This window comes from Lepisosteus oculatus, chromosome 13 (genome assembly GCF_040954835.1).
Source record: "Lepisosteus oculatus isolate fLepOcu1 chromosome 13, fLepOcu1.hap2, whole genome shotgun sequence".
Lineage (NCBI taxonomy): Eukaryota > Metazoa > Chordata > Actinopteri > Semionotiformes > Lepisosteidae > Lepisosteus > Lepisosteus oculatus.
Genome location: NC_090708.1, coordinates 10,641,664 through 10,654,601, shown reverse-complemented (window position 1 = coordinate 10,654,601; position 12,938 = coordinate 10,641,664). Strand labels below are relative to the sequence as shown.

The window sequence follows — 12,938 nt, the reverse complement described above, 5'->3', positions numbered from 1 at the left end:
GGATATTTGTAATTTGTAAGAATGTAGAACTTTATTTATATTATTTTTATATTTGTATTCTATTTGCAGAACTCTTAGAATCCAGGGCCTCCATATCAGCCACTTGGCTTTCAGCTAGCGTGTTTCAAGAAAGAAGAAGGTTCATATTCGAAAGATGTGTATTTCTGCAGTAATTTAAAAGTAGATGGCACTTGAAAGTAAAATCCTCATCAAGAAGCACAAACAAGGTTTTTTGTTCAGAAATCTCCTCACCATGCCTTCCTGAAGGGAGTTTCCGGCTCAAGAGCAGGACTCGTTCCCTGTGTGTACAAATGTTTTGCATCTAATTTCAAGATTCCATCCAGTGGAGCTAGTGGCAGTTTCGTTCTTTCTTGGTTTTGTAAAAGTAAATAGCAGGTATTACTTAGCGCGCCTCTGGTGAAAAGCTACCAATCTAGGTGCCTGATCAGAAGAGGCACAAGGCAAAAATAAGCTTTTCTTTAAAGTAGTGGGTGATCACATTAGATCACACACTGCGATTTCCAGATATTTCTCAGGACCAGAATTGGAAAAAGCAAAACACAGATGGTAAATCAATACTAACAGCTTTTTAATAATTCTTAAAATTACGAAGGCAAGTGCACACTGGAGGACCACAACCAGAAGAATTAATCAGGAAACGATTCCTGAGTGTGAAGTCAGTCAGCCAGGACTACCAGCTGAGGGAGCGCTGAGGTAATAGTTGAGTAATCACCCCGATTATCCTGGGAACAGACCTGAGCAGGGATCTGAGACTCTAGCGTGTGAAACTCCCAGCAATGACACTCACGAGACCAAGACACTCCCTTTCACCTTCCAGGGTCCAAACAGCCCACTCTGCTTACATCATGCTTGCATGATCACCAGGCATGATCCTCGCCTTCTCTCCAAAATGCACTTCTTACGGCGACGATTTGTCATGTATGTGTCTGTATCCAATCTCGTAAAGCAACCCTTGTGAATAACTCCAGGAAGGGGTCTACTTGAAAAACGGATTCCTTTCATGTGCTTCTATCCTCAACAAAGTAAAATGCCTTACGTAAAAGAACACAGTGTAAGTTATGATTACCATACACTTTATTGAGATATTATCTGACAGAAAGTCGCACTTCACTGTAGTGCACTTTGCGGTATACTGGAACTAAATGTGTTTTAGCAATGATTAAATAATCACTTTAATAAGTAGTTATACATGCAAATATTGTTTCTCTTTTTTTGGTTCAACCAGTGGCCTGGTGCCATATTTATTACATTAAAACAGTGACCATTTTAAAGAGGCAACCAAAAGGTGAGATCATCTGAAAGTACAGCTTTTAAATGGGTCAGAGAGTGAGAGAAAATGAGACGTGACAGTTTGGGAAAGCTTTAGAAATCTGTTCTTGTGAGCAAATGCAAACCTGGTTCAGCTGAAGTATCTCAGCAGAAATATTTGCATTCAGATCATCAAAACAACTTTGAGCAGTTTAGTCAAAGTACTGAAGACATGGTTACAAAAAGAAGAAGCAGCTGAAGAGTTAAAACCCAGTAGATTTTTCTACTGAAAGCAATAAAGCACAATATACTTGAAGAGGTCAGAGGAAATATGCAGATTCCATCATGCGCATCATCCTCTGGTACTCTTCCAAGGAGGCACACAACTGTCAATAAACAGCTTACCATGTAATTCTGTTTCATTTGTCTGGCCTTGCTTTCAAAGTAATTAGGAAATCACTGGATTTTACATCTAGATTTTGGTATCCATTTCTACAATTGGATTTACAGGAGTAATGTAGGTAAAACACCACATTCAGAGGTACAGCTTCCTTGGCCACATTGTGCTTTGTTGCTCATTTTCCATGTGTTTCCATGTGTTCTTGCACTGGTCACGAGTGCTGGCGAACAGGGTTCAATTACTTGTGCCCTGTAATCTATGTTTTACAGTTATGTTAGGGTCTGCAAAAAAGGAGAAAAAAAAGGTGTTAAAAAGCTGCTGTAAAAAGTATTAACAAGCTACAACTGTTTAACTTGTGGTAGAGAAGTATTATGTCACCAAACACACCCTCGTTCCACAAGCCCCACACACACACTCTCCAATATCGCATTCCATCCATCCATTGCCAGAAAGCTGCTTATGCCTGGTAAAGGTTGTGATAACCCAGAGCCTAGCCTGGAAGCACAGAGCACAAGGTAGGGACTGGAGTCCTACACATTGGACTCCAGTCCATCACAAAGCACACGCATGCAATCACACAGAGACTACAATTAGCCTTGCCTGTATGTTTTTGCAAGGTGGGAATTAAACAGACCACACAGAGAAAGCCCACCTGAACAGGAGGAGTACACGCATGCAGAAAAGGATCACACTACTCTCTCAATGAACATGCATACCCTTCAGTAACTCTTATATAGTACAGAGTACCAATGAAGGAACTCAAGGCTGGCAATCTGTCCAAGAAAGTACATCTGTGAGTGAAAACCATCAGACACTACCTGGTCATTCTTTTGTTTCACAAGAACCTACTTAGAAAACTCACAGTTTTTGAAAGACATCGAAAGGGTGAGGAGGAACAATTGAAGTCAATGCCAAAATCACTCCAAATAATTACAGGCAAATATATACAGTACATAGGCTGCATCTACTTTTTTCGATCCCTCATCCTTAGATTGCAGACTAATAGTTACAGAGATGGAGAAGGGTGGGTGGGGGGTAAATAAAAGAATGATAATATTTGAGAAATAAGGAGCCCAGAACCAAAGGAAAGAATTTGTTTTACAGTTTTTTCCTTCTTTCAGCATGCAGTCTTGGCAGCTGGTGGGTGTTTGAGACGCAAGGCTTTCCCACTGAGCCAGCAAACACTTGGCGCGGCTCTCGGCTCAGCCAGCTTGCTCTCGTTACAGGACTACAGGGCTTCTGACCGAGCAGCACAAACTTTTTTTCTCAAGCAAAGTGGGTCCCCTCAAGGAGGCTTGGCCATCCCAGCCGTCCGTTAGCTATCAGGCCAGGTCCTGGACAATGCACCAGCCTCCCCTGACCACCACCCACTCCCTCATCTGACTGGCTGACAGTCTGCCGGGCACCAGGCCCTGTGCTCTCCAGTTACAAGGGGAAGAGGTGTTCCAACCATACAGGAACAAGCACAGAGGAATGTGTGGCCACCTTCATGAAACCACTTTTAATAAGGTGCAGATTTATAACGTTATTTAAAAACTACAACATCCACAAGAAATACCCCCCAAAACAGAGGTAATTAGCTTTTTAAATGCTGGAAAGCAGTTTTTAACTAGGAGGCGAAACAAACAAGAGGTGGCTGTTTGGCTGTTCATGCATGCTTGGTTAGTAGTGGCTAATTTATCCAAGGATCTCATTCAATAATTCATCCTGAACATCTAGTGAATATTGAAATATTGTAGCTAAGAGTCTATGAATAACCTTTATTTCCTTATACATGACTGGGACAATACCACAGCGCCAGCAATTTTTTAGCTTTAAGCCACCCAAACAATGTTAAACTAAACATCTCTAGTACTGAAGAAGTTCCTTCTACAAAAATGAGCCTTGAATTGATGTCTTTTATTTTAAAAACTTGTGTGAAACAGTCATTTAGCATGTTATTTTGTTTCTTCATCGTCTCCTGTTATTAATTTCCCATCACCTTGTAAACATTGTATTTACTTCTACTTTTACAGTTTGTTTACTAATGTTTACTGTTCGCTGTTGTGTCATCAAATAAATCACTACAGTTATGCTTTAATAAAAAACAGAATATAGCAGGCGAAGAAGCAAGCAAATGGCAAGGGCCTGGTTTGCATTTTCAAAGGCCAATACAATCCGGTATTGTACTACATCATTCATTAGACCATAGAAAAGAAAGGTCACTTGGACCAACAACGACAGATAAAGACAAGAAAAGTCACCAATGTAATTAGGCTAAACAGAAATAATTTAAAAGAATAGTTTTAGCTCCATGTTTTTCAGAAAGGAAAACATGCACGAGTTTGACATGAAAAGTACTTTCTGTCAGCTGGAATTGGACAAATGGTCAAAGCGAAACAGGGGAAGACAACTGAACAAGGCCTCCCAGTAGTCCTGCCTGGGACAATGCAGGAAGTGTGGGAAGCCAGGAGGACAGCTGTTCTCATAATAAAGAAGGAGAAAACAAATGGCTTGACGGCCGTCTAGTAGGTCACACACGTGAGAGAGCCTCAAACATCTGTCACATGATGTTATGCATTTTACAAAACCCAAGGTACAGTATGCTGTGTCCAGGAGAAACACTCGTCGCTAATTAAAGAATTACCATGTTTAATGAGTGACTGAATAATTAGGATTTCCTCAACAGTCACTCACTGGGGAAGGATGGACCACTTGATTCATCAGAGCTTTAGGTAATGCAACAGTCCACAGAAAAGCAAAATGTAGAAAAAGAACTTGAAAAGCTATATTGCAATGAATGGCTGACTTATCATTTGGCAATAAGTTTGGCATTTTTCCTGATCCTGATGAATTTTTAGAGGTCAACCTCGTGCCGTTCCTAGCTCCAAGTGTGATCCCAGAGGGTCAGATGCAGATGGCTCACAATTAAACTTTAAAAAAACTATTTACACTGTATTAACGCTTTCCCAATTACAGCATCATCTGTAGATTTTAAAAAGCAACACCTGCAGTTCTTAATGCACTCAGCTAACATGTTAACAGATAAATGGGTATGTCTATTAATAAACATTGAATATTTAAAAGTACAATGGTCATTGAGATTTTGTCTCTCCAAATTAACCATAAGACAGAGTGATGCAGAGGGTGGGGGCCGGACTGTTGAGTGTAACACTACCCTATGTCAACACAGTGCCATTTGGGCTAGATGTGATGAAATCACCATAGCCTGAGTGCCAGCTGGGTGTAATTTAAAACACAACTTTAACATTATGACCAGACGTCAGAGAGTTCTGCATAGACTTAAATGGGCTGCACCGATAAAGCTTATTAAAACAAATTCTGTCAGTATAATTTCAGCCTGAATTGTTCTTTGTCTTCCAAAACTAATACCGCAGGAGGAAAGCATACATTATAATCACTGTTCTAAACATGTGTACAAATCCATTTCACTAATTTCTTTTCTTTAAAACATCAAAAACCACCTAGCACGAGGGCATGTTAGAAAGCAAACCTACAGCAGGCTTAATAATCCACATTCATCAACAATTTTCACTCAGCGTCATCTGCGGTCCCTTTGTGGGTCCCTGCTGATCCAATCTTTCTCCGCCCTCCCATGTGATGCAGTCAGGCACCTGTACTCATCAGGGCCGGGCTATCATTGACCACCTACTAGTTGCCTTGCCTTTGTGTTTCTGTTCAGGCAACAGCTGTAGATCCAACTGCCCACTTCCTTGCCTTGGGATCTACAAACTGTTACCACCAACCCTGCACGGACATCACCGCTGTGTGCTCTTTACACAAGCACTCCTGCTAATCCAGCACCATGGTGCTCCATACTTTGCCCTGCACTCCTTTTGGCTGTGAGATATCTGACAAAATCCATTAGAGAATCTGCTAAGGTCAGCATTTTTAAAACTCGCTTAAAGATGTATATTTTCATCCCAGTTCTGAATATGTCATTTAAATGTTTTGCAGGGTTGGTTTACTGGGACATTTTTTCCTCTTTCTATTCACTCCTGTAAAGTGCATTAGACGTACGCTGATCTACATCTCTTTCTTGAAAAGTGCGCATAAATAAAATTATATTCTTCAACATTATAGTATGCTCTCCCTCTAAATGTCACAGCTTTCTACTGGTGCGGCAGAATGGCTTTTCAGTTAGGCCGCATATAAAGACAAAGTATTATTAATTTTACATAACAAATGTCAACAGAATTAATAAAAATTAAAAATAAGATAGCAATATTTTGGAAAATAAGGTATATTATTTAGTAATCAACCATGAGAGAAATTTTGGGGTCAGAGTTGGTTGACTTGAGGGGTCACTTTCTCCACGGCTCTCTTTGTTACCTCTGTACTGGGCTATAAAAGGGGTGAGGAGAACCTGGACCCAGACTTCAGATGTGCTTCCGTCCAAAACCCTGCTACTGTAACGAGCTTCCCCTGTGTTTGAGGGTGGGTCCTAGCAACAGAACCAAACGCACGGGCATCAGGTAGCAGGAGGGATTACTGAGCTTTTCATGAGATGCCAGGGTCGGCTGCGATTGCGTTCTGCTGGCAACGGCGAAGGGGGCAAGGGAAACCAGCCCTGTGTGCGACAGCTGACTGAAAAAACAGACCCGCTCCACACACAGCCCAGACAGAGCCGGCCACGGCCTGTCACAGCCAAATTAGAACATGTGTAATGAGCTCCATGTGTCCTACCTCCATCCACTGCTCTACCAGTGACCCCCTTCACCCAGCCCCTCGCCACCAAGGAGTCTCTCTTTCTATTTTTAATGGCGAGCTCGATATCACTCCATTTTCTTTAGCACTCTGTACTGTACTGGTAGGATAATATTTACCTATCCATTTCTGCAGCAGAAACAGGCTCCTCTTCCAGTCAGCCTGTCTCTTTATACACACTTCAGTGCAGGACAGTGTTTCTATGGTCTATTTAAATGTAGTTTAAGTGTCAGTGTGGGTCATTATTGCACGATAATCATGTGTTTAAATATCTGTCTACTGATCTTTAACAAATGTTTATTCAATGTAGCACCTGTGTGCACATCCCTGTTCACCTCTAAAGTGTTCTCTCCATTAAAAATAATCTTAAAGGCCCCCCTTTATATTTCAAATATTTTCTCTTCTGCTTTGTTATTACTACAGTGCTTTCTCACATTTAGTGTTACTAGTCTAACAGATGGGCTGAAAAACAAAAGCAAAGTACCTTATCAGCATTCAGAGCTTTAGTTAATCATTGGATACCACTGATGCTCATTGAAGCCACATTAGAACCTAACACTCTCTTTAAACCAGAGCAGATTAATTGCATTGTATTTCACATCATTGGGAATTCTAACAGCAGTTGTGTGAGTAAAGCACAATTTCTCCTTTATACCCTTGTACTCCCTGTTCCCTGAGCCACTAAAAGTAACTGTATACTGGAGTGGATACAGAATGCATCCATAAAATTAAAAATCTAATAAGGCCAAAAAGATTTTTATTTTGTTTTGTTTGTTTTTTTTTAACAGCACGTGGAATCAGACTAGACAGATTTTCAGATCACTCTGGAGCAACAACAAAGCCCCAGTGGGTCCCAGATTATGAGATGGCACAAGCCACAGGCATCACACACAGGCCATCTGCTCAGTTGCTCTCAGGAAGTTAGAGGCGGGATGTCAGGTGTGATTACTCCAGATTGGCCAGATGACCCTAATTGACAAGACTCTTTTCTGAAACCTCCCTAATGCTCTCTTAATCTGGAAAAGCTCAGACTAGGATAAAGCCAAAACTGGTTATGTCACCAGTTCTACAGCGGATGTTCACTCACAATTAGCCAAACATGGTGCAGTCCTTTGCCACAATTAAATTCACGCCAGTACTGTTTACTGACTATGCTGTCTGCCTGTTTACTTCATCCTTCGCTCCCTCCCTTAATGATTTTTTACAAGACATAAGTAATACTAGACCCAGCATTAACCAGAGGATATTTTCATACTGAATACATATAATTAGCTAATTAGCTATAGTAAAGAATGCAGTTACTGTCATTCAGTGGTGTTTTCAGACTACATTGGAAAGCATTTGACATTTTGTCTGGCTTACAAAAATGCACATTAAATTCTGTTAAAATACTCCAGCCATAAATTGAAGCACTCAGTTTTGAAATCATTTTACGAAAACTGAGCTAGACCTAGGTCCGGCAAAAAATCTTTCAGCGTTACAGAACTACGTTTATTTTAGTTTTCTACAGTTCCTCTTCCCTTGTTACAGAGCATCACAGGGTGCAGCTCTATTAAAATACACACAAGTGCAAACAAAACATACACATCTGTAAAAGCACAGGGATCTCACACTAAAGCACTGCAGGTTTGATTACAATGCTCTTTTCAGAGGATGCAGACCAGAGCCGGAACACTCCTCAATACTGGGCAGCAGAGGGAGTCAATGATGAATAGTTTGTGGCCTGCTTTATCTCAGAAAAGACAAAGGCCGGCTAACCACTGAAAAAATAAATGCCATAAGGACACCTGAAAAGGATCAATAATAAAACCACCCTATTTCAAACTGAAATTAAAATTCAATTTAACTTTCACCAACTGGAAGGACTGTACAGTACAGGGCAACCTTCCAAGGGCGTGTCAGGCACCTACAGTATCCATATCCCAAAAAACAGTCCCTGGTATTTAAAATACTGTAAATTGACAAAATGCAGCTGTGACTGAACTCTTCTCGTGTCTGGATAAGTCAATCAGATCAGTTCCTCTGTGGTCTACATATTCATTCTCAGGGCTATGAAGGTTCCACTGCTGAAATGTTGGTTTTTTTTTTTGCTTTTCGGCACGAAATGAACCTCTATTTTTTTTCCTTCCACTTGCAAACTGACACAGCCCCTTACTTGACTTGCGTCGTCTATGCTTCACAAGGGTTACACGGGAACGGTCGTGTAGATTTTTTTGCATGAACAGACCCCGCAGCACTCACAATGGCTCGCACGTGGCCCGGCCTCCAGGAAAACTGCGGCTGCCAGTGGCGAGGGCAGCGGCTGAGCAGGAGCAGACAGCTGCCGATAGCCAGCGCTCCAGGAACCCGTGGCTAGGTGCCCTGAGAGGCTGTCACGCCTCTTCAACCGCACTAGGAAACTGGAGGGGAAGTGGTTGCTGGCAAGGGAGTACCAGTTCATTGTCTTTCGCTGTGGAAGAATTCTCAGGCCGCATGTGGTGGGATTGGTCCAGGGCCCATGGAGCCTATACGGGCCTGTGGCTAACCAAAGGGAGTGGGCCACGGGGCACCAGAAATCCTTTCTTGTGTGTGCTCGGAGCATGCTGCCACGGTATAAACAACCCCGAATTGCAGAGGTCAGGCAGTATCTGCAAATAAAGACTGCACTGCACAACCTGGGGGGAGTTTTGTTTTTTCTAGAGAATATGAATAATCAATAGGGATTTCTCCATCGGTCATGGTGAAACAATCAATAGGGATTTCACCATCGCTCATGGTTAAGGAGCCCATAATTCTTGATGCTCATAATCCGATGCCAAAGTGGAAAAAACACCTGCTTTTGTCTTGAAATATGAACAGAGCTAGTAAGTACTGGACATGCTCTGTGGCTCACTTCTTCATCCTATAGGAAACAGCAACAGAGTTCTCCTGATGAACAACAATCTTCTGAATTGTCCGATGGTCAATTACACAGTGATAAATAAAGGATATGTGAGATATATATAGCTGAATAACATATAATTATGAATAATAATAATAACACACTGGGAACTACAGAGTTCCTTATAGGAGAGTGAGTACAGATTAGAGGAATTCTGGGTCTCTCACTGATGTCAATGTACACTCACAGAGACCTTACAGGCCTCAACTTCGCTGACTAAAGACAAAATATTCCCAGACACACTGTGTTCTGGCGCTTGTGGTTACCTGGTAACTGTTCACTGATGACATGAGCCAAGCTTGAATAACACACATCATAAATGGTAGGGCTTAACTGTTGGAGCTACTAAGGAGCCCCAGGATAACGTATTTCAGAGCATTCAAAACCATTTATAATTTGGAAGTTGCAGTGGTAGGTCTATTTGATTACGGTGGAGATGGTTGATGTCTAAACAACACATTTAAGTATGTTGCAGATGGCTGTATTCCACAAGGTTGCAGTACAATTGGAAAACTATATTTGATAGAAACTGGGAGATGGACTGTATTGGAAGCGCTAAAATTTTCAAATAAACAAATTGACCATTAAATCAGTATCTTTAAAGATGGTAGTGTCTACCAGTACTTCACAGCCACCAGAATTCACATCACTGACATCTGTTGTCTTTCAAATGCAAATAATACACTGAAAGAACGAAATTTGTCTTTTCGTTCAGAGCTGTCCCTCCAACTCCTTTACAGAACTTGCCCAAAGGAATCTGAATGTAAGTGGACAACTCACAACTCAGCTTTTCTTTTCGTTGAAATATCTAATCACAGCAGCTAATTCAAATGTTAAAGTATCTCCAAGGCTACGTGAATGTAAAGTTTTTTCTCTTTTTCTTTTTCACTTGGCTGTTAGTCATTTTGTTGATTCCCAAAATGCAAACAAAATGGAGTATGGGCAATGTCCTTTTGCAGAGTCTCTTCTTTCTAAACTCCTGTTCACCATACTTCTGTAGACTGATAACTGCAGACAGTAATACTATGCCTCTTGTAAAGTTGGCTTGTAAAGTATATTTTCAGGAACGTCTGGAAAGTGGATCTGCCTTTACTACAGCATATTAGCACCTGGTTTCAATGTGCACCATGCTTTAAGAAAGGACACAGTCAAAGCAAACACAGCAGGTTTGGAAAGAATCTAGTCACTTTAATTAATGTTAAATTATAACATATGCACCCTTCAAAAGTGGCATCTTTAATATGTTGCACTGCACAGTAATCTATAGTCTCATACTTTCCACATTAATTTGCTTTCTTTTTTCCCCAAATAGCGTTAGACAAACTGGACAAGGAAATATCTGCAGTACAAGAAAATAAAGTTTTTTGTTTGAAACTCCTTTACACTGTGGCAATATTTTTATGCCACAACATTGCATTTTTAAGTAAACTGGTTTGGAACACATAACATACCACACATACTGACTGCTTTAAAACCAGAAAAAACTATTTCACAGGAATTTAGAAATACCAGTTCAAAAAATAAACTGGGTATCTAAGTTTATTAGATTGGCCACTCCTATTACACTGGCCACTCCTATTAATGCAGCCACTGCAGTTTCTCCTGAATCACAAAAACTATGATCCAGATTAACTAAGATCCTGATTCAGTTCGATTGGATAGTTAATCAATCTGTAGAGCAGTGACTGAGCTATAACAAAATGCAAGAAGGAATACAGCCACACACTGACTGCTATTATATCTTTGAGAGTGTGAGTAATAATTTACCTAAGACTCTTTGGACAATCAATGTCTTAAATATTCATCCATAATAAAGTGCTGCATTGTTCGGTAATTCTACATGTCAAATAGGGATGCATCTCTATCCTACACATTGTTGAAGGCCCCAGAGATGGGATCAGATCCTAAATACCAGGTTTTCCCAGAGCACGCTGGCAAGCATGTTGCCCACGAACTAATCATTAACTAAGGGTGTCATATTAAACACCACTTAATTACGAACGCTGATATGTGTAACCTAATCTTATCCAGTAACTTAATGTGTTAAAATGTGGCCCTGTAACTCAGTAACTTTTACACATAAAACTACTACATAAGGTTTAAAAGTCCAATTAAAATGAAGCAGCTTACACAAAATGACTTATATTGGATGGGTTTTTTTTACGTAATGATTGTTTTCAATCACGCTTTTCTCACTTTTCTAAAACTGCATTTAGGAGGCTTTTTAGTTAATTTAATGAATTCAAAGCATATTAGCATTCCCCCAAGAGGTGAAGAACCCTGTCCCCTTCTTTTACTGTCTGGCCTGGTAACTGTTCCCATAGCAACCAATACAACCTCCACTGCACAGGTCAATGTATGGGAAAGTGTACCATTTTTTATGTGCTCTGCATCTCTCCTAGCCTGCTACAAACTCCAGAGGAAAGAGCTTTATTCAGTCCAAAAAATGCATGTACTGTACATCCATTTTGTACTCAAAATAAAAAAGAATTGATAGGAACAAAATCAATTGATAAACTGATGTTAGGAAAAAACAAACCAGATTTGAGTCAGAGTTTCCCTGTAAGCTCAGAGCTGTGACTAACATTTTGTTTTTGGCAGTAAGAAGGAGTAGACAGGCCCAGAGGGGGCCTGCTCCTGTTTTAGGCATGGACTTGATTGTTTCATTATTTAACGGCCTTTCCTTTTGGTCCAACAAGGTGCTGGATCCAATTAAATATAAGCCTCATGGGCGTCGCATCCTGCTTGTAAATGATAACAGCACCAATTCACAATGTAATGGCAGGATAAAGATGTAAAAGCTGCTTTCACATTCATATGTAGACTGACCAAGAGCATTGTTCATTATTCTTTTGTAACCCACAATTAACTGAACATCCCAAAAATACAAGAAATGTTAAAAAACAGGAAAATTAAATGGAAAGTAGTCCAAGACTACTCATTTTCAGTTCATGGACTTCTGACAGGTGAAAGAAAAAAGAAAATACTTTTTGAAGAAATACACTTCAACAAACTTTAAGTGTCTTCATTGCAAGGATTCAGACATACAGACATATTAACCTGTTGAATAGCTTTAAATAATCAGAAATGCATATGCTTTAAAGGATTCAAGGAGCTTCAACAAGGCAATCATGGAATCATGTAAGCAACGACAGTAGGACGAGTAGGAATAAACGATACAAGAAAATAATCAACCTGAGGAACTGAAGTTTGCTGAAAGAAAACTGCCCAAACACTTCTGAGGGAATGAATAAGTCTGTTTGGGGTCTCTGGAGCCTGGCCAGCTCATTTATGCTATTTACCCAAACTAAACTGCCCCATCCTCTGACATCGTTACCTTGCAAGGTTGTGGCATGGCCCATGATGAGGTACTTGAGCTCAAAGCTGTAAGAGCGGATGTGCTGCAGGGCCTCTCTTCGCACCGCTGCTTGGTAGCTCTCCTCCATCTTGCGTGTGCAGCAGGTGGGCCCGCCATTCTTGCAGACCTGCAGGTCCATGACTGGAAGGATAAGATGGAGAACAGGAATTAGGACCAACCCTTCACTCACGCACGCACGTGCCCTGGCTTGCTCTGTTGGTAGAGCATGAGACTCATAATCTCAGGGTAGTGGGTTCATGTCCCATGTTGGGCACCAGGTTCTC

At 40.8% G+C, this 12,938-nt stretch overlaps 1 protein-coding gene across 2 annotated transcripts in view; it reads right to left on the bottom strand.

Moving 5' to 3' along the window:
- The window catches only part of LOC102683954 (glypican-5-like), a 141,672-nt gene that overhangs the window by 121,695 nt on the left and 7,039 nt on the right, over window positions 1–12,938 (bottom strand). For both annotated transcript variants that reach the window (XM_006637748.3, XM_015361132.2), the window contains exon 2: window positions 12,634–12,795. In XM_006637748.3, coding sequence (XP_006637811.3) covers window positions 12,634–12,795 — 162 coding nt within the window. The remainder of the gene's footprint in view (window positions 1–12,633; window positions 12,796–12,938) is intronic.